Raw genomic sequence first — 20,651 nt, 5'->3', positions numbered from 1 at the left:
CAGGAGTACGATGGATGAAATTGTTTATCTTCACAGTTGATTTTCAACTTAATTTTCCATAATGTTCATGTATGAGTTAAAACGTTTGTATTTAGTTTAAATTGCTGTTGGCACTTTGTGATAGTAAAGTGACTTTGCAGTTTGGACACTCGACCTCCAAAAGGTTCGCCACCACTGTCCTAATCTAATGTCCCACCATTGCTTAGTTCATGTAAACTTGTCTCCACCCACGACCACACCCACATTCTGGTTCATGGCCACACCCATTTTTCGGTGCGGCGCGCGTATTTTTGCCCCCCCCTGGAAAATTTTCTGCGGACGCCCATGGCTGTCAGGCACTGGCCTCAGACAACAACAAGGCTCTCAGTTTTGTCAACATTCAGTTTCAACCAGTTGTCATCCATCCACTTCTGTAGCTCAGCTAAGCAAACATTAATTTTTGGAGTAGGACCTATTCAGCCAGGTCTGAAGGACAAGTATAGCTGAGTGTCATCTGCATAGTAGTGGTACGTCAGGCCATGTTGTTGGTTGTTTGAACCAAGTGGTAGCGTATAAATAGTAGATAACAGAGGGGATAGGGTTGAGCCTTGTGGAACTCCATATTTTAGTGGTTTGGGGTTGCACAGGAAAGGTCGGGACTCTCTGTGTATTGTCAGTCAAGAAAGATCTGACCCACTGATGGACTAAGCCACCTATGCCACAATACTCCTGCAATCTACTGAGCAAGATTTCATGGTGAACAGTATCAGTATGGAGTATTTCCCTCTGTATCTGGCCATGAGCAGATCTGTATCTGGCCATGAGCAGATCATTGCAGACCTGGATGAGGGACTGTTTCACAGCTGTGTTGTTTCTTAAAGAGGAACTATCGCAAAAAAAAATCTTAAAATTTACAACACATACAAATAAGTACATTTCTTCCAGAGAAAAATGAGCCATACATGACTTTTTCTCTTCCTATGTTGCTGTCACTTACAGTAAGTAGTAGAAATCTGACATTACCGACAGATTTTGGGTTAGCCCATCTCTACATGAGGGATTCTCAACATGGCCTTTATTCTTTATGGGCTGGTGCACACCGAGCGGGCTTTTTGGCGTTTTTACAGCCGCTTGCGGCTGTGGATACGCTTGGTCAATGTATCTCAATGGGCTGGTTCACACCAGAGCGGGAGGCATTTTGCAGAAACGCATACTCCCAGGGTGAGGCATTTTTTGGATTGCGGAGGCGTTTCTGCCTCCAATGTAAAGTATGGGAAAAATGCAAACCGCTCTGAAAAACGCCTGTTCAGAGCGGTTTTGCAGGCATTTTTGTTACAGAAGCTGTTCAGTAACAGCTTTACTGTAACAATATATGAAATCTACTACACCAAAAACACTACCCAAAACCGCAAAATGCTAGCTGAAACGCTGCAGAAAAAGAAGAAAAAGCGTTTCAAAATCTGCTAGCATTTTGCGGATCTGCTAGCGGGTTTTGGTGTGCACCAGGCCTATAAAGACATTCCCTGAAAAAAGTTTTATACAAAGATGCTGGCCAGTCTCCCTGACCACTGCACACTATTTTGTCAGTTAGATGGAGCAACTGCCATTCACTAAGTGCTTTTAAAAATAAAGAAAATCCTGAGAACCCCCATGAGAAGATGGGCTAGTCCAAAACTTGTCTGTAATGGTCAGATTACTACTACTTACTGTAAGTGACAGCAACATAGGAGAAAAGTAATTTATGGCTCATTTTACTTTGGAAGAACCATACTTCTTATTTGTCTGACAGAGGTGCCTGGCTCTTCTACTGACCACATATGCTATTGCTCCGTTGTTATTGCCTGATGAAGCGGGATCAAACCTGCGAAACGCGTTGCATATTTGGAGTTCATAAATAAAATATATTGACTGTCTTTACTACAGTCGTTGTGTGTCTACTTGGAGGAGGTAAGTCCACCACTACCTCCTCTATTTACCAAGAATTTGGTTTTTAAGCTCATTTAGCTTCCTTTTATCCTTTTGGCGCCTCTGTTCTCCTGCATAATATTGAGACCACCCTGGGTGGAGGGTTGAACCCCCTTTTTCTCATCTACAGAGAGTGACTTCTTATTCCTGAGTGGGGTCAGGAAAATCTCCCCACCTGCCTTTACAGCGGTTGCCTAATGGTAACCCTGGTTTGTGAGTATTAATATTTACTCTATCTAGTAACCATTTACCAGTACATATTACACTATTGGGGCTCTTGGTGTTCCTTGTTTTTATGATCTGGATAGGTTTGCATTTTTACAATATAGTTTTCTAGGTTGGCTTGCTGTGAATCAATACTTACATTAATAGCGCCTCACAGGCTGCAGAATCATTTACAACACTGATCAATGCTGTCACACTGCTAAAGCTGCTGTTTTCAAATCCTCGGTGCAACCAGTAAAACTTCCCCCCCCGAAATAATAAGGGCCTGGTGAGCTGGAGACATCGGCTGCCCAAAATGCGTCAGTCGGGTGACATCAAGCAGCCTGCGCAGCGCTCACTCCCGGGCTCAGCCTCTGACAGCCTCTAATTACAAGACTAATGATTATTCTGCATGGCTGTGTACAAGGAAATGTTTTAGTTCCCTGAAAGCTTGCGAGAGGCTTCCAGCGGGGCCGATGAGAAATGACAGTTTGGTTATGTCGTGTCACAAGGCATTAAGGTACAAGGACATCATCTGGAGAAGGTTTCAGCTAAGTAGGAATCTGTCTTCCTCGAATATTAGAGATCCTGCACAGGAAACGATCCTGCCTCGTTCTCCAGCCATCATTGCCTTCAGAAGTGGGCGCAAGACTTGGAATTTAACTGGCAACACCATGAAACGCAGAGAGCTGCTCGCTAGTTTCAATTAAAGAGACACTATAATGACATAGGGAAGAATGTAATACATTATTCAGGATAACCAGTTCAATGTTAATTATCCTGTTTTCAGTATCAGAAACACTTCCTGTATCTATATTTTGCTGTATATTGGTAAGTGATGTCATAGCCTAGCAGGGGCGTTGCTAGGACCTTAGAGATCCGGGGCACTTTTGGGCACTCCAGCTGGAAAATGGGTGTGGCTATGCATTGGAATGTGGGTGTGGTCATAGGTGAAGTCAAATGTACATGAACTAATTTACAAGCCCCCTCTCTATTAATATATAAAAAATTAAGAACATGAAAAAAAATGATAAACATAACTAGGCAAAGTTACTTTGCTTCTGTGCTGGCTGGCCTGGCTTTCTGCTGGGCGGGCTGACCTGCCGCCAGGTTATCTGGTAATTCTTCCAAAGCATTCCCTGACCTTCTAGTGGACCCCCTCCCATGCTCCCACAGGCCTCCCATTGAGACACCCCAACTCCCAGCATGGGTAGAATTGGAGAGCCGCTCGTGTTGCTGTTGGGTAGAATTGGAGAGCCGCTCGTGTTGCTGTTGGGTAGAATTGGAGAGCCGCTCGTGTTGCTGTTGGGTGGAATTGGAGAGCCGCTCGTGTTGCTGTTGGGTAGAATTGGAGAGCCGCTCGTGTTGCTGTTTGGTAGAATTGGAGAGCCGCTCGTGTTGCTGTTGGGCAGAATAGGAGAGCCGCTCGTGTTGCTGTTGGGTAGAATAGGAGAGCCGCTCGTGTTGCTGTTGGGTAGAATTGGAGAGACGCTCGTGTTGCTGTTGGGTAGAATTGGAGAGACGCTCGTGTTGCTGTTGGGTGGAATTGGAGAGCCGCTCCTGTTGCTGTTGGGTAGAATTGGAGAGCCGCTCGTGCTGCTGTTGGGTAGAATTGGAGAGCCGCTCGTGCTGCTGTTGGGTGGAATTGGAGAGACGCTCGTGTTGCTGTTGGGCAGAATAGGAGAGACGCTCGTGTTGCTGTTGGGTGGAATAAGAGAGCCGCTCGTGTTGCTGTTGGGTGGAATCTGAGAGCCGCTCCTGTTGCTGTTGGGTAGAATTGGAGAGCCGCTCGTGTTGCTGTTGGGTAGAATAGGAGAGCCGCTCGTGTTGCTGTTGGGTGGAATTGGAGAGCCGCTCGTGTTGCTGTTGGGTAGAATTGGAGAGACACTCCTGTTGCTGTTGGGTAGAATTGGAGAGCCGCTTGTGTTGCTGTTGGGTAGAATTGGAGAGACACTCCTGTTGCTGTTGGGTAGAATTGGAGAGACGCTCGTGTTGCTGTTGGGTAGAATTGGAGAGCCGCTCGTGTTGCTGTTGGGTAGAATTGGAGAGCCACTCGTGTTGCTGTTGGGTAGAATTGGAGAGCCGCTCGTGTTGCTGTTGGGTAGAATTAGAGAGACGCTCGTGTTGCTGTTGGGTAGAATTGGAGAGCCGCTCGTGTTGCTGTTGGGTAGAATTGGAGAGACGCTCGTGTTGCTGTTGGGTAGAATTGGAGAGCCGCTCGTGTTGCTGTTGGGTAGAATTGGAGAGCCGCTCGTGTTGCTGTTGGGTAGAATTGGAGAGCCGCTCGTGTTGCTGTTGGGTAGAATTGGAGAGCCGCTCGTGTTGCTGTTGGGTAGAATTGGAGAGACGCTCGTGTTGCTGTTGGGTGGAATTGGAGAGCTGCTCGTGTTGCTGTTGGGTAGAATTGGAGAGCCGCTCGTGTTGCTGTTGGGTAGAATTGGAGAGCCGCTCGTGTTGCTGTTGGATAGAATCAGAGAGCCGCTCGTGCTGCTGTTGGGTAGAATTGGAGAGCCGCTCGTGCTGCTGTTGGGTGGAATTGGAGAGACACTCCTGTTGCTGTTGGGTAGAATTGGAGAGCCGCTTGTGTTGCTGTTGGGTAGAATTGGAGAGACACTCCTGTTGCTGTTGGGTAGAATTGGAGAGACGCTCGTGTTGCTGTTGGGTAGAATTGGAGAGCCGCTCGTGTTGCTGTTGGGTAGAATTGGAGAGCCGCTCGTGTTGCTGTTGGGTAGAATTGGAGAGCCACTCGTGTTGCTGTTGGGTAGAATTGGAGAGCCGCTCGTGTTGCTGTTGGGTAGAATTAGAGAGACGCTCGTGTTGCTGTTGGGTAGAATTGGAGAGCCGCTCGTGTTGCTGTTGGGTAGAATTGGAGAGCCGCTCGTGTTGCTGTTGGGTAGAATTGGAGAGCCGCTCGTGTTGCTGTTGGGTAGAATTGGAGAGCCGCTCGTGTTGCTGTTGGGTAGAATTGGAGAGACGCTCGTGTTGCTGTTGGGTGGAATTGGAGAGCTGCTCGTGTTGCTGTTGGGTAGAATTGGAGAGCCGCTCGTGTTGCTGTTGGGTAGAATTGGAGAGCCGCTCGTGTTGCTGTTGGATAGAATCAGAGAGCCGCTCGTGCTGCTGTTGGGTGGAATTGGAGAGCCGCTCGTGTTGCTGTTGGGTAGAATTAGAGAGACGCTCGTGTTGCTGGTGGGTGGAATTGGAGACCCGCTCGTGCTGCTGTTGGGTAGAATTGGAGAGCTGCTCGTGTTGCTGTTGGGTAGAATTGGAGAGCCGCTTGTGTTGCTGTTGGGTAGAATTGGAGAGCCGCTCGAGTTGCTGTTGGGTAGAATTAGAGAGACGCTCGTGTTGCTGGTGGGTGGAATTGGAGAGCTGCTCGTGTTGCTGTTGGGTAGAATTGGAGAGCCGCTCGTGTTGCTGTTGGGTAGAATTGGAGAGACACTCCTGTTGCTGTTGGGTAGAATTGGAGAGCCGCTCGTGTTGCTGTTGGGTAGAATTAGAGAGACGCTCGTGTTGCTGGTGGGTGGAATTGGAGAGCTGCTCGTGTTGCTGTTGGGTAGAATTGGAGAGCCGCTCGTGTTGCTGTTGGGTAGAATTGGAGAGACACTCCTGTTGCTGTTGGGTAGAATTGGAGAGCCGCTCGTGTTGCTGTTGGGTAGAATTGGAGAGACACTCCTGTTGCTGTTGGGTAGAATTGGAGAGACGCTCGTGTTGCTGTTGGGTAGAATTGGAGAGCCGCTCGTGTTGCTGTTGGGTAGAATTGGAGAGACGCTCGTGTTGCTGTTGGGTGGAATTGGAGAGCCGCTCGTGTTGCTGTTGGGTAGAATTAGAGAGACGCTCGTGTTGCTGGTGGGTGGAATTGGAGAGTAGCTCGTGATGCTGTTGGGTAGAATTGGAGAGCCGCTCGTGTTGCTGTTGGATAGAATCAGAGAGCCGCTCGTGTTGCTGGTGGGTGGAATTGGAGAGCCGCTCGTGTTGCTGTTGGGTAGAATTAGAGAGACGCTCGTGTTGCTGGTGGGTGGAATTGGAGACCCGCTCGTGCTGCTGTTGGGTAGAATTGGAGAGCCGCTCGTGTTGCTGTTGGGTAGAATTAGAGAGACGCTCGTGTTGCTGGTGGGTAGAATTGGAGAGCTGCTCGTGTTGCTGTTGGGTAGAATTGGAGAGCCACTCGTTTTGCTGTTGGGTAGAATTAGAGAGACGCTCGTGTTGCTGTTGGGTAGAATTGGAGAGCTGCTTGTGTTGCTGGTGGGTGGAATTGGAGAGCCGCTCGTGTTGCTGGTGGGTGGAATTGGAGAGCCGCTCGTGTTGCTGGTGGGTGGAATTGGAGAGCCGCTCGTGTTGCTGTTGGGTGGAATTGGAGAGCCGCTCGTGTTGCTGGTGGGTGGAATTGGAGAGCCGCTCGTGTTGCTGGTGGGTGGAATTGGAGAGCCACTCGTGTTGCTGTTGGGTGGAATTGGAGAGACGCTCGTGTTGCTGGTGGGTGGAATTGGAGAGCTGCTCGTGTTGCTGTTGGGTGGAATTGGAGAGACGCTCGTGTTGCTGTTGGGTAGAATTAGAGAGACGCTCGTGTTGGTGGTGGGTGGAATTGGAGACTTGCTTGTGTTGCTGTTGGGTAGAATTAGAGAGCCGCTCGTGTTGCTGTTGGGTAGAATTGGAGAGACGCTCGTGTTGCTGTTGGGTGGAATTGGAGAGCCGCTCGTGTTGCTGTTGGGTGGAATTGGAGAGCCGCTCGTGTTGCTGGTGGGTGGAATCGGAGAGCTGCTTGTGTTGCTGTTGGGTAGAATTGGAGAGACGCTCGTGTTGCTGGTGGGTGGAATTGGAGAGTTGCTTGTGTTGCTGTTGGGTAGAATTGGAGAGACACTTGTGTTGCTGTTGGGTAGAATTGGAGAGTTGCTTGTGTTGCTGTTGGGTAGAACTGGAGAGACGCTTGTGTTGCTGTTGGGTAGAATTGGAGAGACGCTTGTGTTGCTGTTGGGTAGAATTGGAGAGTTGCTTGTGTTGCTGTTGGGTAGAATTGGAGAGACGCTTGTGTTGCTGTTGGGTAGAATTGGAGAGACGCTTGTGTTGCTGTTGGGTAGAATTGGGGAGACACTCCTGTTGCTGTTGGGTAGAATTAGAGAGACGCTCGTGTTGCTGTTGGGTAGAATTGGAGAGACACTCCTGTTGCTGTTGGGTAGAATTGGAGAGCCGCTCGTGTTGCTGTTGGGTAGAATTAGAGAGACGCTCGTGTTGCTGGTGGGTGGAATTGGAGAGCTGCTCGTGTTGCTGTTGGGTAGAATTGGAGAGACGCTTGTGTTGCTGGTGGGTGGAATTGGAGAGCTGCTCGTGTTGCTGTTGGGTAGAATTGGAGAGCCGCTCGTGTTGCTTTTGGGTAGAATTGGAGAGACACTCCTGTTGCTGTTGGGTAGAATTGGAGAGCCGCTCGTGTTGCTGTTGGGTAGAATTAGAGAGACGCTCGTGTTGCTGGTGGGTGGAATTGGAGAGCTGCTCGTGTTGCTGTTGGGTAGAATTGGAGAGCCGCCCGTGTTGCTGTTGGGTAGAATTGGAGAGACACTCCTGTTGCTGTTGGGTAGAATTGGAGATCCGCTCGTGCTGCTGTTGGGTGGAATTGGAGAGTAGCTCGTGTTGCTGGTGGGTGGAATTGGAGAGTTGCTCATGTTGCTGTTGGGTGGAATTGGAGAGACGCTCGTGTTGCTGTTGGGTGGAATTGGAGAGCCGCTCGTGTTGCTGTTGGGTAGAATTGGAGAGACGCTCGTGTTGCTGTTGGGTGGAATTGGAGAGCTGCTCGTGTTGCTGTTGGGTAGAATTGGAGAGACGCTCGTGTTGCTGTTGGGTGGAATTGGAGAGCCGCTCGTGTTGCTGTTGGGTAGAATTAGAGAGACGCTCATGTTGCTGGTGGGTGGAATTGGAGAGTAGCTCGTGTTGCTGTTGGGTAGAATTGGAGAGCCGCTCGTGTTGCTGTTGGATAGAATTAGAGAAACGCTCGTGTTGCTGTTGGGTAGAATTAGAGAGCCGCTCGTGTTGCTGTTGGGTAGAATTGGAGAGCTGCTTGTGTTGCTGTTGGGTAGAATTGGAGAGACGCTCGTGTTGCTGTTGGGTGGAATTGGAGAGCCGCTCGTGTTGCTGGTGGGTGGATTCGGAGAGCTGCTTGTGTTGCTGTTGGGTGGAATTGGAGAGACGCTCGTGTTGCTAGTGGGTGGAATTGGAGAGCCGCTCGTGTTGCTGTTGGGTGGAATTGGAGAGACGCTCGTGTTGCTGTTGGGTAGAATTAGAGAGACGCTCGTGTTGCTGGTGGGTAGAATTGGAGAGTTGCTTGTGTTGCTGTTGGGTAGAATTGGAGAGACGCTTGTGTTGCTGTTGGGTAGAATTGGAGAGACGCTTGTGTTGCTGTTGGGTAGAATTGGAGAGTTGCTTGTGTTGCTGTTGGGTAGAATTGGAGAGACGCTTGTGTTGCTGTTGGGTAGAATTGGAGAGACGCTTGTGTTGCTGTTGGGTAGAATTAGAGAGACGCTCGTGTTGCTGGTGGGTGGAATTGGAGAGCTGCTCGTGTTGCTGTTGGGTAGAATTGGAGAGACGCTTGTGTTGCTGTTGGGTAGAATTGGAGAGACGCTTGTGTTGCTGTTGGGTAGAATTGGAGAGTTGCTTGTGTTGCTGTTGGGTAGAATTGGAGAGACGCTTGTGTTGCTGTTGGGTAGAATTGGAGAGCCGCTCGTGTTGCTGTTGGGTAGAATTAGAGAGACGCTCGTGTTGCTGGTGGGTGGAATTGGAGAGCTGCTCGTGTTGCTGTTGGGTAGAATTGGAGAGCCGCTCGTGTTGCTGTTGGGTAGAATTGGAGAGACACTCCTGTTGCTGTTGGGTAGAATTGGAGAGCCGCTCGTGTTGCTGTTGGGTAGAATTGGAGAGACACTCCTGTTGCTGTTGGGTAGAATTGGAGAGACGCTCGTGTTGCTGTTGGGTAGAATTGGAGAGCCGCTCGTGTTGCTGTTGGGTAGAATTGGAGAGACGCTCGTGTTGCTGTTGGGTGGAATTGGAGAGCCGCTCGTGTTGCTGTTGGGTAGAATTAGAGAGACGCTCGTGTTGCTGGCGGGTGGAATTGGAGAGTAGCTCGTGTTGCTGTTGGGTAGAATTGGAGAGCCGCTCGTGTTGCTGTTGGATAGAATCAGAGAGCCGCTCGTGTTGCTGGTGGGTGGAATTGGAGAGCCGCTCGTGTTGCTGTTGGGTAGAATTAGAGAGACGCTCGTGTTGCTGGTGGGTGGAATTGGAGACCCGCTCGTGCTGCTGTTGGGTAGAATTGGAGAGCCGCTCGTGTTGCTGTTGGGTAGAATTAGAGAGACGCTCGTGTTGCTGGTGGGTAGAATTGGAGAGCTGCTCGTGTTGCTGTTGGGTAGAATTGGAGAGCCGCTCGTGTTGCTGTTGGGTAGAATTAGAGAGACGCTCGTGTTGCTGTTGGGTAGAATTGGAGAGCTGCTTGTGTTGCTGGTGGGTGGAATTGGAGAGCCGCTCGTGTTGCTGGTGGGTGGAATTGGAGAGCCGCTCGTGTTGCTGGTGGGTGGAATTGGAGAGCCGCTCGTGTTGCTGTTGGGTGGAATTGGAGAGCCGCTCGTGTTGCTGGTGGGTGGAATTGGAGAGCCGCTCGTGTTGCTGGTGGGTGGAATTGGAGAGCCGCTCGTGTTGCTGTTGGGTGGAATTGGAGAGACGCTCGTGTTGCTGGTGGGTGGAATTGGAGAGCTGCTCGTGTTGCTGTTGGGTGGAATTGGAGAGACGCTCGTGTTGCTGTTGGGTAGAATTAGAGAGACGCTCGTGTTGCTGGTGGGTGGAATTGGAGACTTGCTTGTGTTGCTGTTGGGTAGAATTAGAGAGCCGCTCGTGTTGCTGTTGGGTAGAATTGGAGAGACGCTCGTGTTGCTGTTGGGTGGAATTGGAGAGCCGCTCGTGTTGCTGTTGGGTAGAATTGGAGAGCCGCTCGTGTTGCTGGTGGGTGGAATCGGAGAGCTGCTTGTGTTGCTGTTGGGTAGAATTGGAGAGACGCTCGTGTTGCTGGTGGGTGGAATTGGAGAGTTGCTCGTGTTGCTGTTGGGTAGAATTGGAGAGACACTTGTGTTGCTGTTGGGTAGAATTGGAGAGTTGCTTGTGTTGCTGTTGGGTAGAATTGGAGAGACGCTTGTGTTGCTGTTGGGTAGAATTGGAGAGACGCTTGTGTTGCTGTTGGGTAGAATTGGAGAGTTGCTTGTGTTGCTGTTGGGTAGAATTGGAGAGACGCTTGTGTTGCTGTTGGGTAGAATTGGAGAGACGCTTGTGTTGCTGTTGGGTAGAATTGGAGAGACGCTTGTGTTGCTGTTGGGTAGAATTGGGGAGACACTCCTGTTGCTGTTGGGTAGAATTAGAGAGACGCTCGTGTTGCTGTTGGGTAGAATTGGAGAGACACTCCTGTTGCTGTTGGGTAGAATTGGAGAGCCGCTCGTGTTGCTGTTGGGTAGAATTAGAGAGACGCTCGTGTTGCTGGTGGGTGGAATTGGAGAGCTGCTCGTGTTGCTGTTGGGTAGAATTGGAGAGACGCTTGTGTTGCTGGTGGGTGGAATTGGAGAGCTGCTCGTGTTGCTGTTGGGTAGAATTGGAGAGCCGCTCGTGTTGCTGTTGGGTAGAATTGGAGAGACACTCCTGTTGCTGTTGGGTAGAATTGGAGAGCCGCTCGTGTTGCTGTTGGGTAGAATTAGAGAGACGCTCGTGTTGCTGGTGGGTGGAATTGGAGAGCTGCTCGTGTTGCTGTTGGGTAGAATTGGAGAGCCGCTCGTGTTGCTGTTGGGTAGAATTGGAGAGACACTCCTGTTGCTGTTGGGTAGAATTGGAGATCCGCTCGTGCTGCTGTTGGGTGGAATTGGAGAGTAGCTCGTGTTGCTGGTGGGTGGAATTGGAGAGTTGCTCATGTTGCTGTTGGGTGGAATTGGAGAGACGCTCGTGTTGCTGTTGGGTGGAATTGGAGAGCCGCTCGTGTTGCTGTTGGGTAGAATTGGAGAGACGCTCGTGTTGCTGTTGGGTGGAATTGGAGAGCTGCTCGTGTTGCTGTTGGGTAGAATTGGAGAGACGCTCGTGTTGCTGTTGGGTGGAATTGGAGAGCCGCTCGTGTTGCTGTTGGGTAGAATTAGAGAGACGCTCATGTTGCTGGTGGGTGGAATTGGAGAGTAGCTCGTGTTGCTGTTGGGTAGAATTGGAGAGCCGCTCGTGTTGCTGTTGGATAGAATTAGAGAGACGCTCGTGTTGCTGTTGGGTAGAATTAGAGAGCCGCTCGTGTTGCTGTTGGGTAGAATTGGAGAGCTGCTTGTGTTGCTGTTGGGTAGAATTGGAGAGACGCTCGTGTTGCTGTTGGGTGGAATTGGAGAGCCGCTCGTGTTGCTGGTGGGTGGATTCAGAGAGCTGCTTGTGTTGCTGTTGGGTGGAATTGGAGAGACGCTCGTGTTGCTAGTGGGTGGAATTGGAGAGCCGCTCGTGTTGCTGTTGGGTGGAATTGGAGAGACGCTCGTGTTGCTGTTGGGTAGAATTAGAGAGACGCTCGTGTTGCTGGTGGGTAGAATTGGAGAGTTGCTTGTGTTGCTGTTGGGTAGAATTGGAGAGACGCTTGTGTTGCTGTTGGGTAGAATTGGAGAGACGCTTGTGTTGCTGTTGGGTAGAATTGGAGAGTTGCTTGTGTTGCTGTTGGGTAGAATTGGAGAGACGCTTGTGTTGCTGTTGGGTAGAATTGGAGAGACGCTTGTGTTGCTGTTGGGTAGAATTGGAGAGACACTCCTGTTGCTGTTGGGTAGAATTAGAGAGACGCTCGTGTTGCTGTTGGGTAGAATTGGAGAGACACTCCTGTTGCTGTTGGGTAGAATTGGAGAGCCGCTCGTGTTGCTGTTGGGTAGAATTAGAGAGACGCTCGTGTTGCTGGTGGGTGGAATTGGAGAGCTGCTCGTGTTGCTGTTGGGTAGAATTGGAGAGACGCTTGTGTTGCTGGTGGGTGGAATTGGAGAGCTGCTCGTGTTGCTGTTGGGTAGAATTGGAGAGCCGCTCGTGTTGCTGTTGGGTAGAATTGGAGAGACACTCCTGTTGCTGTTGGGTAGAATTGGAGAGCCGCTCGTGTTGCTGTTGGGTAGAATTAGAGAGACGCTCGTGTTGCTATTGGGTAGAATTAGAGAGACGCTCGTGTTGCTGTTGGGTGGAATTGGAGAGCCGCTCGTGTTGCTGTTGGGTAGAATTAGAGAGACGCTCGTGTTGCTGGTGGGTGGAATTGGAGAGTAGCTCGTGTTGCTGTTGGGTAGAATTGGAGAGCCGCTCGTGTTGCTGTTGGATAGAATTAGAGAGACGCTCGTGTTGCTGTTGGGTAGAATTAGAGAGCCGCTCGTGTTGCTGTTGGGTAGAATTGGAGAGCTGCTTGTGTTGCTGTTGGGTAGAATTGGAGAGACGCTCGTGTTGCTGTTGGGTGGAATTGGAGAGCCGCTCGTGTTGCTGGTGGGTGGAATCGGAGAGCTGCTTGTGTTGCTGTTGGGTGGAATTGGAGAGACGCTCGTGTTGCTAGTGGGTGGAATTGGAGAGCCGCTCGTGTTGCTGTTGGGTGGAATTGGAGAGACGCTCGTGTTGCTGTTGGGTAGAATTAGAGAGACGCTCGTGTTGCTGGTGGGTGGAATTGGAGAGTTGCTCGTGTTGCTGTTGGGTAGAATTGGAGAGACACTTGTGTTGCTGTTGGGTAGAATTGGAGAGTTGCTTGTGTTGCTGTTGGGTAGAATTGGAGAGACGCTCGTGTTGCTGTTGAGTAGAATTGGAGAGACGCTCATGTTGCTGTTGGGTAGAATTGGAGAGACGCTTGTGTTGCTGTTGGGTAGAATTGGAGAGACATTTGTGTTGCTGTTGGGTAGAATTAGAGAGACGCTCGTGTTGCTGTTGGGTAGAATTGGAGAGCCGCTCGTGTTGCTGTTGGGTAGAATTGGAGAGCCGCTCGTGTTGCTGTTGGGTAGAATTAGAGAGACGCTCGTGTTGCTGTTGGGTAGAATTGGAGAGCCGCTCGTGTTGCTGTTGGGTAGAATTGGAGAGCCGCTCGTGTTGCTGTTGGGTGGAATTGGAGAGCCGCTCGTGTTGCTGTTGGGTGGAATTGGAGAGACGCTCGTGTTGCTGTTGGGTGGAATTGGAGAGACACTCGTGTTGCTGGTGGGTGGAATTGGAGAGTTGCTCGTGTTGCTGTTGGGTAGAATTGGAGAGCCGCTCGTGCTGCTGTTGGGTAGAATTGGAGAGACACTCGTGTTTCTGTTGGGTAGAATTGGAGAGACGCTCGTGTTTCTGTTGGGTAGAATTGGAGAGACGCTCATGTTGCTGTTGGGTAGAATTGGAGAGCCGCTCGTGTTGCTGTTGGGTAGAATTAGAGAGCCGCTCGTGTTGCTGTTGGGTGGAATTGGAGAGACGCTCGTGTTGCTGTTGGGTAGAATTGGAGAGCCGCTCGTGTTGCTGTTGGGTGGAATTGGAGAGCCGCTCGTGTTGCTGTTGGGTGGAATTGGAGAGACGCTCGTGTTGCTGTTGGGTGGAATTGGAGAGCCGCTCGTGTTGCTGTTGGGTGGAATTGGAGAGACGCTCGTGTTGCTGTTGGGTAGAATTAGAGAGACGCTCGTGTTGCTGGTGGGTGGAATTGGAGAGTTGCTCGTGTTGCTGTTGGGTAGAATTAGAGAGCCGCTCGTGTTGCTGTTGGGTAGAATTGGAGAGTTGCTCGTGCTGCTGTTGGGTAGAATTGGAGAGACACTCGTGTTTCTGTTGGGTAGAATTGGAGAGACGCTCGTGTTTCTGTTGGGTAGAATTGGAGAGACGCTCATGTTGCTGTTGGGTAGAATTGGAGAGCCGCTCGTGTTGCTGTTGGGTAGAATTGGGGAGCTGCTCGTGTTGCTGTTGGGTGGAATTGGAGAGCCGCTCGTGCTGCTGTTGGGTAGAATTGGAGAGCCGCTCGTGTTGCTGTTGGGTAGAATTGGAGAGCCGCTCGTGTTGCTGTTGGGTGGAATTGGAGAGCCGCTCGTGTTGCTGTTGGGTAGAATTAGAGACCTGCTCGTGTTGCTGTTGGGTAGAATTGGAGAGTTGCTCGTGCTGCTGTTGGGTAGAATTGAAGAGACACTCGTGTTTCTGTTGGGTAGAATTGGAGAGACGCTCGTGTTTCTGTTGGGTAGAATTGGAGAGACGCTCATGTTGCTGTTGGGTAGAATTGGAGAGCCGCTCGTGTTGCTGTTGGGTAGAATTAGAGAGACGCTCGTGTTGCTGGTGGGTGGAATTGGAGACCCGCTCGTGCTGCTGTTGGGTAGAATTGGAGAGCTGCTTCTGTTGCTGTTGGGTAGAATTGGAGACCCGCTCGTGCTGCTGTTGGGTAGAATTGGAGAGCCGCTCCTGTTGCTGTTGGGTAGAATTGGAGAGACGCTCGTGTTGCTGTTGGGTGGAATTGGAGAGACGCTCGTGTTGCTGTTGGGTAGAATTGGAGAGCCGCTCGTGTTGCTGTTGGGCAGAATAGGAGAGCCGCTCGTGTTGCTGTTGGGTAGAATAGGAGAGCCGCTCGTGTTGCTGTTGGGTGGAATCTGAGAGCCGCTCCTGTTGCTGTTGGGTAGAATTGGAGAGCCGCTCGTGTTGCTGTTGGGTAGAATTGGAGAGCCGCTCGTGTTGCTGTTGGGTAGAATTGGAGAGCCGCTCGTGTTGCTGTTGGGTAGAATTGGAGAGCCGCTCGTGTTGCTGTTGGGTAGAATTGGAGAGACGCTCGTGTTGCTGTTGGGTAGAATTGGAGAGCCGCTCGTGTTGCTGTTGGGTAGAATTGGAGAGCCGCTCGTGTTGCTGTTGGGTAGAATTGGAGAGCCGCTCGTGTTGCTGTTGGGTAGAATTGGAGAGACGCTCGTGTTGCTGTTGGGTAGAATTGGAGAGTTGCTCGTGTTGCTGTTGGGTGGAATTGGAGAGACGCTCGTGTTGCTGTTGGGTAGAATTGGAGAGTTGCTCGTGTTGCTGTTGGGTGGAATTGGAGAGCCGCTCGTGTTGCTGTTGGGTAGAATTGGAGAGCCGCTCGTGTTGCTGTTGGGTAGAATTGGAGAGACACTGCTGTTGCTGTTGGGTAGAATTGGAGAGCTGCTTCTGTTGCTGTTGGGTAGAATTGGAGAGCCGCTCCTGTTGCTGTTGGGTAGAATTGGAGAGACGCTCGTGCTGCTGTTGGGTGGATTTGGAGAGTAGCTCGTGTTGCTGTTGGGTAGAATTGGAGAGCCGCTCGTGTTGCTGTTGTGTAGAATTGGAGAGACACTCCTGTTGCTGTTGGGTAGAATTGGAGATCCGCTCGTGCTGCTGTTGGGTGGAATTGGAGAGTAGCTCGTGTTGCTGGTGGGTGGAATTGGAGAGTTGCTCATGTTGCTGTTGGGTGGAATTGGAGAGACGCTCGTGTTGCTGTTGGGTAGAATTGGAGAGCCGCTCGTGTTGCTGTTGGGTAGAATTGGAGAGACGCTCGTGTTGCTGTTGGGTGGAATTGGAGAGCTGCTCGTGTTGCTATTGCGTAGAATTAGAGAGACGCTCGTGTTGCTGTTGGGTGGAATTGGAGAGCCGCTCGTGTTGCTGTTGGGTAGAATTAGAGAGACGCTCGTGTTGCTGGTGGGTGGAATTGGAGAGTAGCTCGTGTTGCTGTTGGGTAGAATTGGAGAGCCGCTCGTGTTGCTGTTGGATAGAATTAGAGAGACGCTCGTGTTGCTGTTGGGTAGAATTAGAGAGCCGCTCGTGTTGCTGTTGGGTAGAATTGGAGAGCTGCTTGTGTTGCTGTTGGGTAGAATTGGAGAGACGCTCGTGTTGCTGTTGGGTGGAATTGGAGAGCCGCTCGTGTTGCTGGTGGGTGGAATCGGAGAGCTGCTTGTGTTGCTGTTGGGTGGAATTGGAGAGACGCTCGTGTTGCTAGTGGGTGGAATTGGAGAGCCGCTCGTGTTGCTGTTGGGTGGAATTGGAGAGACGCTCGTGTTGCTGTTGGGTAGAATTAGAGAGACGCTCGTGTTGCTGGTGGGTGGAATTGGAGAGTTGCTCGTGTTGCTGTTGGGTAGAATTGGAGAGACGCTCGTGTTGCTGTTGGGTAGAATTAGAGAGCTGCTCGTGTTGCTGTTGGGTAGAATTGGAGAGCCGCTCGTGTTGCTGTTGGGTGGAATTGGAGAGCCGCTCGTGTTGCTGTTGGGTGGAATTGGAGAGACGCTCGTGTTGCTGTTGGGTGGAATTGGAGAGACGCTCGTGTTGCTGTTGGGTGGAATTGGAGAGACACTCGTGTTGCTGGTGGGTGGAATTGGAGAGTTGCTCGTGTTGCTGTTGGGTAGAATTGGAGAGCCGCTCGTGCTGCTGTTGGGTAGAATTGGAGAGACACTCGTGTTTCTGTTGGGTAGAATTGGAGAGACGCTCGTGTTTCTGTTGGGTAGAATTGGAGAGACGCTCATGTTGCTGTTGGGTAGAATTGGAGAGCCGCTTGTGTTGCTGTTGGGTAGAATTAGAGAGCCGCTCGTGTTGCTGTTGGGTGGAATTGGAGAGACGCTCGTGTTGCTGTTGGGTAGAATTGGAGAGCCGCTCGTGTTGCTGTTGGGTGGAATTGGAGAGCCGCTCGTGTTGCTGTTGGGTGGAATTGGAGAGACGCTCGTGTTGCTGTTGGGTGGAATTGGAGAGCCGCTCGTGTTGCTGTTGGGTGGAATTGGAGAGACGCTCGTGTTGCTGTTGGGTAGAATTAGAGAGACGCTCGTGTTGCTGGTGGGTGGAATTGGAGAGTTGCTCGTGTTGCTGTTGGGTAGAATTAGAGAGCCGCTCGTGTTGCTGTTGGGTAGAATTGGAGAGTTGCTCGTGCTGCTGTTGGGTAGAATTGGAGAGACACTCGTGTTTCTGTTGGGTAGAATTGGAGAGACGCTCGTGTTTCTGTTGGGTAGAATTGGAGAGACGCTCATGTTGCTGTTGGGTAGAATTGGAGAGCCGCTCGTGTTGCTGTTGGGTAGAATTGGGGAGCTGCTCGTGTTGCTGTTGGGTGGAATTGGAGAGCCGCTCGTGCTGCTGTTGGGTAGAATTGGAGAGCCGCTCGTGTTGCTGTTGGGTAGAATTGGAGAGCCGCTCGTGTTGCTGTTGGGTGGAATTGGAGAGCCGCTAGTGTTGCTGTTGGGTAGAATTAGAGAGCCGCTCGTGTTGCTGTTGGGTAGAATTGGAGAGCCGCTCGTGTTGCTGTTGGGTAGAATTAGAGAGCCGCTCGTGTTGCTGTTGGGTAGAATTGGAGAGTTGCTCGTGCTGCTGTTGGGTAGAATTGAAGAGACACTCGTGTTTCTGTTGGGTAGAATTGGAGAGACGCTCGTGTTTCTGTTGGGTAGAATTGGAGAGACGCTCATGTTGCTGTTGGGTAGAATTGGAGAGCCGCTCGTGTTGCTGTTGGGTAGAATTAGAGAGACGCTCGTGTTGCTGGTGGGTGGAATTGGAGACCCGCTCGTGCTGCTGTTGGGTAGAATTGGAGAGCTGCTTCTGTTGCTGTTGGGTAGAATTGGAGAGACGCTCGTGTTGCTGTTGGGTAGAATTGGAGAACCGCTCGTGTTGCTGTTGGGTGGAATTGAAGAGATGCTCGTGTTGCTGTTGGGTAGAATTGGAGAGCCGCTCGTGTTGCTGTTGGGTAGAATTGGAGAGCCGCTCCTGTTGCTGTTGGGTAGAATTGGAGAGACGCTCGTGTTGCTGTTGGGTGGAATTGGAGAGACGCTCGTGTTGCTGTTGGGTGGAATTGGAGAGCCGCTCGTGTTGCTGTTGGGTAGAATTGGAGAGCCGCTCGTGTTGCTGTTGGGCAGAATAGGAGAGCCGCTCGTGTTGCTGTTGGGTAGAATAGGAGAGCCGCTCCTGTTGCTGTTGGGTAGAATTGGAGAGCCGCTCGTGTTGCTGTTTGGTAGAATTGGAGAGCCGCTCGTGTTGCTGTTGGGTAGAATTGGAGAGCCGCTAGTGTTGCTGTTGGGTAGAATTGGAGAGCCGCTCGTGTTGCTGTTGGGTAGAATTGGAGAGACGCTCATGTTGCTGTTGGGTAGAATTGGAGAGACGCTCGTGTTGCTGTTGGGTAGAATTGGAGAGTTGCTCGTGTTGCTGTTGGGTGGAATTGGAGAGACGCTCGTGTTGCTGTTGGGTAGAATTGGAGAGTTGCTCGTGTTGCTGTTTGGTGGAATTGGAGAGCCGCTCGTGTTGCTGTTGGGTAGAATTGGAGAGCCGCTCGTGTTGCTGTTGGGTAGAATTGGAGAGACACTCCTGTTGCTGTTGGGTAGAATTGGAGAGCTGCTTCTGTCGCTGTTGGGTAGAATTGGAGAGCCGCTCCTGTTGCTGTTGGGTAGAATTGGAGAGACGCTCATGTTGCTGTTGGGTAGAATTGGAGAGCTGCTTCTGTTGCTGTTGGGTAGAATTGGAGAGACACTCCTGTTGCTGTTGGGTAGAATTGGAGAGCCGCTCCTGTTGCTGTTGGGTGGAATTGGAGAGACGCTCGTGTTGCTGTTGGGTAGAATTGGAGAGACACTCCTGTTGCTGTTGGGTAGAATTGGAGAGACGCTCATGTTGCTGTTGGGTGGAATTGAAGAGATGCTCGTGTTGCTGTTGGGTGGAATTGGAGAGCCGCTCGTGTTGTTGTTGGGTGGAATTGAAGAGATGCTCGTGCTGCTGTTGGGTAGAATTGGAGAGCTGCTCGTGTTGCTGTTGGGTAGAATTGGAGAGCCGCTCGTGTTGCTGTTGGGTGGAATTGGAGAGCCGCTCGTGTTGCTGTTGGGTGGAATTGAAGAGATGCTCGTGTTGCTGTTGGGTAGAATTGGAGAGTTGCTTGTGCTGCTGTTGGGTAGAATTGGAGAGCTGCTCGTGTTGCTGTTGGGTGGAATTGGAGAGCCGCTCGTGTTGCTGTTGGGTGGAATTGAAGAGATGCTCGTGCTGCTGTTGGGTAGAATTGGAGAGCCGCTCGTGTTGCTGTTGGGTGGAATTGGAGAGTTACTTGTGCTGCTGTTGGGTAGAATTGGAGAGCTGCTCGTCTTGCTGGTTATTCTTCTCACAGTGCCATTTTACCACCATGGACAGCACAGGACACAGAGGGGCAGCCTGGCTGAATTATTGATAGCCCACGTGTTATTTTGCCCTGTTTAATTCCCTGCGTCTCTCTTTGTTCAGTCAGTGATGTGTCGCTGTTGTCGATCGAGGTATGTCAGTGGAGAGAGTAAACACCATTAGATTTTCCCTGAGGTGGAGCTGAGTGCTCACATAAAACGAGCGTCAGAACGTAAACAGATTATTCAGACGTCTATCTTTCCTGCTGTGGGACTCCCAGATGAAAAGAGAGATTAAAAAGTTATTAAATGGATGCGCTATTTTCAACAACAGACTCAAACATTAAATCAGAGATGATTCTGCAGATTACACAAACTATCTAAAACGTTATAGTCGGGGCGTTACGTTCGGAAACAGCGATGGTATGCATCCTTTTGGCAAAGTAAGTCTGAGTGCTGAAAGAGGACCTGTAGTGACATGTAGTAGAATGCAGTAATTTATTTAGGATACCCACTTTTACATTCATTTTCCTAGTTTCTGTATCAGAAACCCTTCCTTTTCATATTTATTACTGTATATTTGTATGTAGCTCTGCCTTCCCAGTGATTGCTTAGCCTAGGCTGATTAGATATCTTCTCTTTCTTAGCCCCAAATCATTTTGAGAGACCAGGTATACTTTCTACTTGCTTTAGAACTCTCAGTAAACAAACATTCTGCAGAGTTCACCTGACAGGGCTAAATATGTTGTATACGTTTGAGAATGTAAATGAGGGAGAGGAAAGAATTTACAATGGGAAAACACTGACTAAATAATTTATAAATGAATATTGTAAAAAAAAAAAAAAGTTATTTTAAGCAATGCAGACAAAAGGGTCTCGTGATGTGGTCATGTAACCTGAATAAGCCCAGCTGAAGGAGGTAACAGCAGGCTTCATGAATGGGGCTTCTGCCAGCTTACATGTGGGGTGGGGTAAAGACTATTCTCTGAGCAGACTGCAGACTTTGGTGCTAGGAGCCCATGCTTCTGGAAACTGCTGTTGCAGGGGCTCCTGGCCAGTTCCCATATAAACTAATACAGGAGTTTATACACTGATTTATAATAGACCAGCTGTACCCCTGAGAATCTACACAGGATTTGGATAATATTTGGAGTTTAAAAGCACATCTGAAGTGAAAGGCTACGTAGGCTGCCATATTTATCTCCTTTTAAAGAGGAGCTGTCAGCCATACTATCTCAGAAAAAAACACATATAAGTAGATAAATAGTTGCTCTACTTACATAACATATGTATTGCACTCTCCACGCTTTGATTTTAGTGATTTTTCTACAGTAAAAAAAAGAGAAAATACTTCTTAGCATTTCCCGTTGTAACTGTGGCTATTTTGAAGCCAATCCTGATGTCATTTCCTCCCTTACTCTCCTTTGCCTGATTGTGTATGCATTGCCCGCCCTTCACTATAGAAAGTGCATTGTCTCAGTTTGA

At 50.3% G+C, this 20,651-nt stretch overlaps 2 protein-coding genes across 2 annotated transcripts in view; both read right to left on the bottom strand.

Moving 5' to 3' along the window:
- Positions 1-20,651, bottom strand: part of LOC137535910 (probable serine/threonine-protein kinase DDB_G0282963) — a 51,000-nt gene that overhangs the window by 15,809 nt on the left and 14,540 nt on the right. The window contains exons 3-13 of the mRNA XM_068257783.1: positions 18,227-19,092; positions 17,433-17,772; positions 16,355-16,617; positions 15,222-15,726; positions 14,197-14,802; positions 13,253-13,515; positions 11,229-11,667; positions 9,887-10,215; positions 7,962-8,400; positions 6,739-6,981; positions 5,916-6,519 (exon numbers count right to left, since the gene is read on the bottom strand). Coding sequence (XP_068113884.1) covers positions 5,916-6,519; positions 6,739-6,981; positions 7,962-8,400; positions 9,887-10,215; positions 11,229-11,667; positions 13,253-13,515; positions 14,197-14,802; positions 15,222-15,726; positions 16,355-16,617; positions 17,433-17,772; positions 18,227-19,092 — 4,897 coding nt within the window. The remainder of the gene's footprint in view (positions 1-5,915; positions 6,520-6,738; positions 6,982-7,961; positions 8,401-9,886; positions 10,216-11,228; positions 11,668-13,252; positions 13,516-14,196; positions 14,803-15,221; positions 15,727-16,354; positions 16,618-17,432; positions 17,773-18,226; positions 19,093-20,651) is intronic.
- Positions 1-20,651, bottom strand: part of ZMAT4 (zinc finger matrin-type 4) — a 761,540-nt gene that overhangs the window by 727,866 nt on the left and 13,023 nt on the right. The window lies entirely within an intron of this gene.

This window comes from Hyperolius riggenbachi, chromosome 10, assembly GCF_040937935.1.
Source record: "Hyperolius riggenbachi isolate aHypRig1 chromosome 10, aHypRig1.pri, whole genome shotgun sequence".
NCBI classification, from domain to species: Eukaryota; Metazoa; Chordata; class Amphibia; order Anura; family Hyperoliidae; genus Hyperolius; species Hyperolius riggenbachi.
The sequence above is the reverse complement of the archived record's forward strand: the minus strand, read 5'-3'. Positions and strand labels throughout refer to the sequence as shown.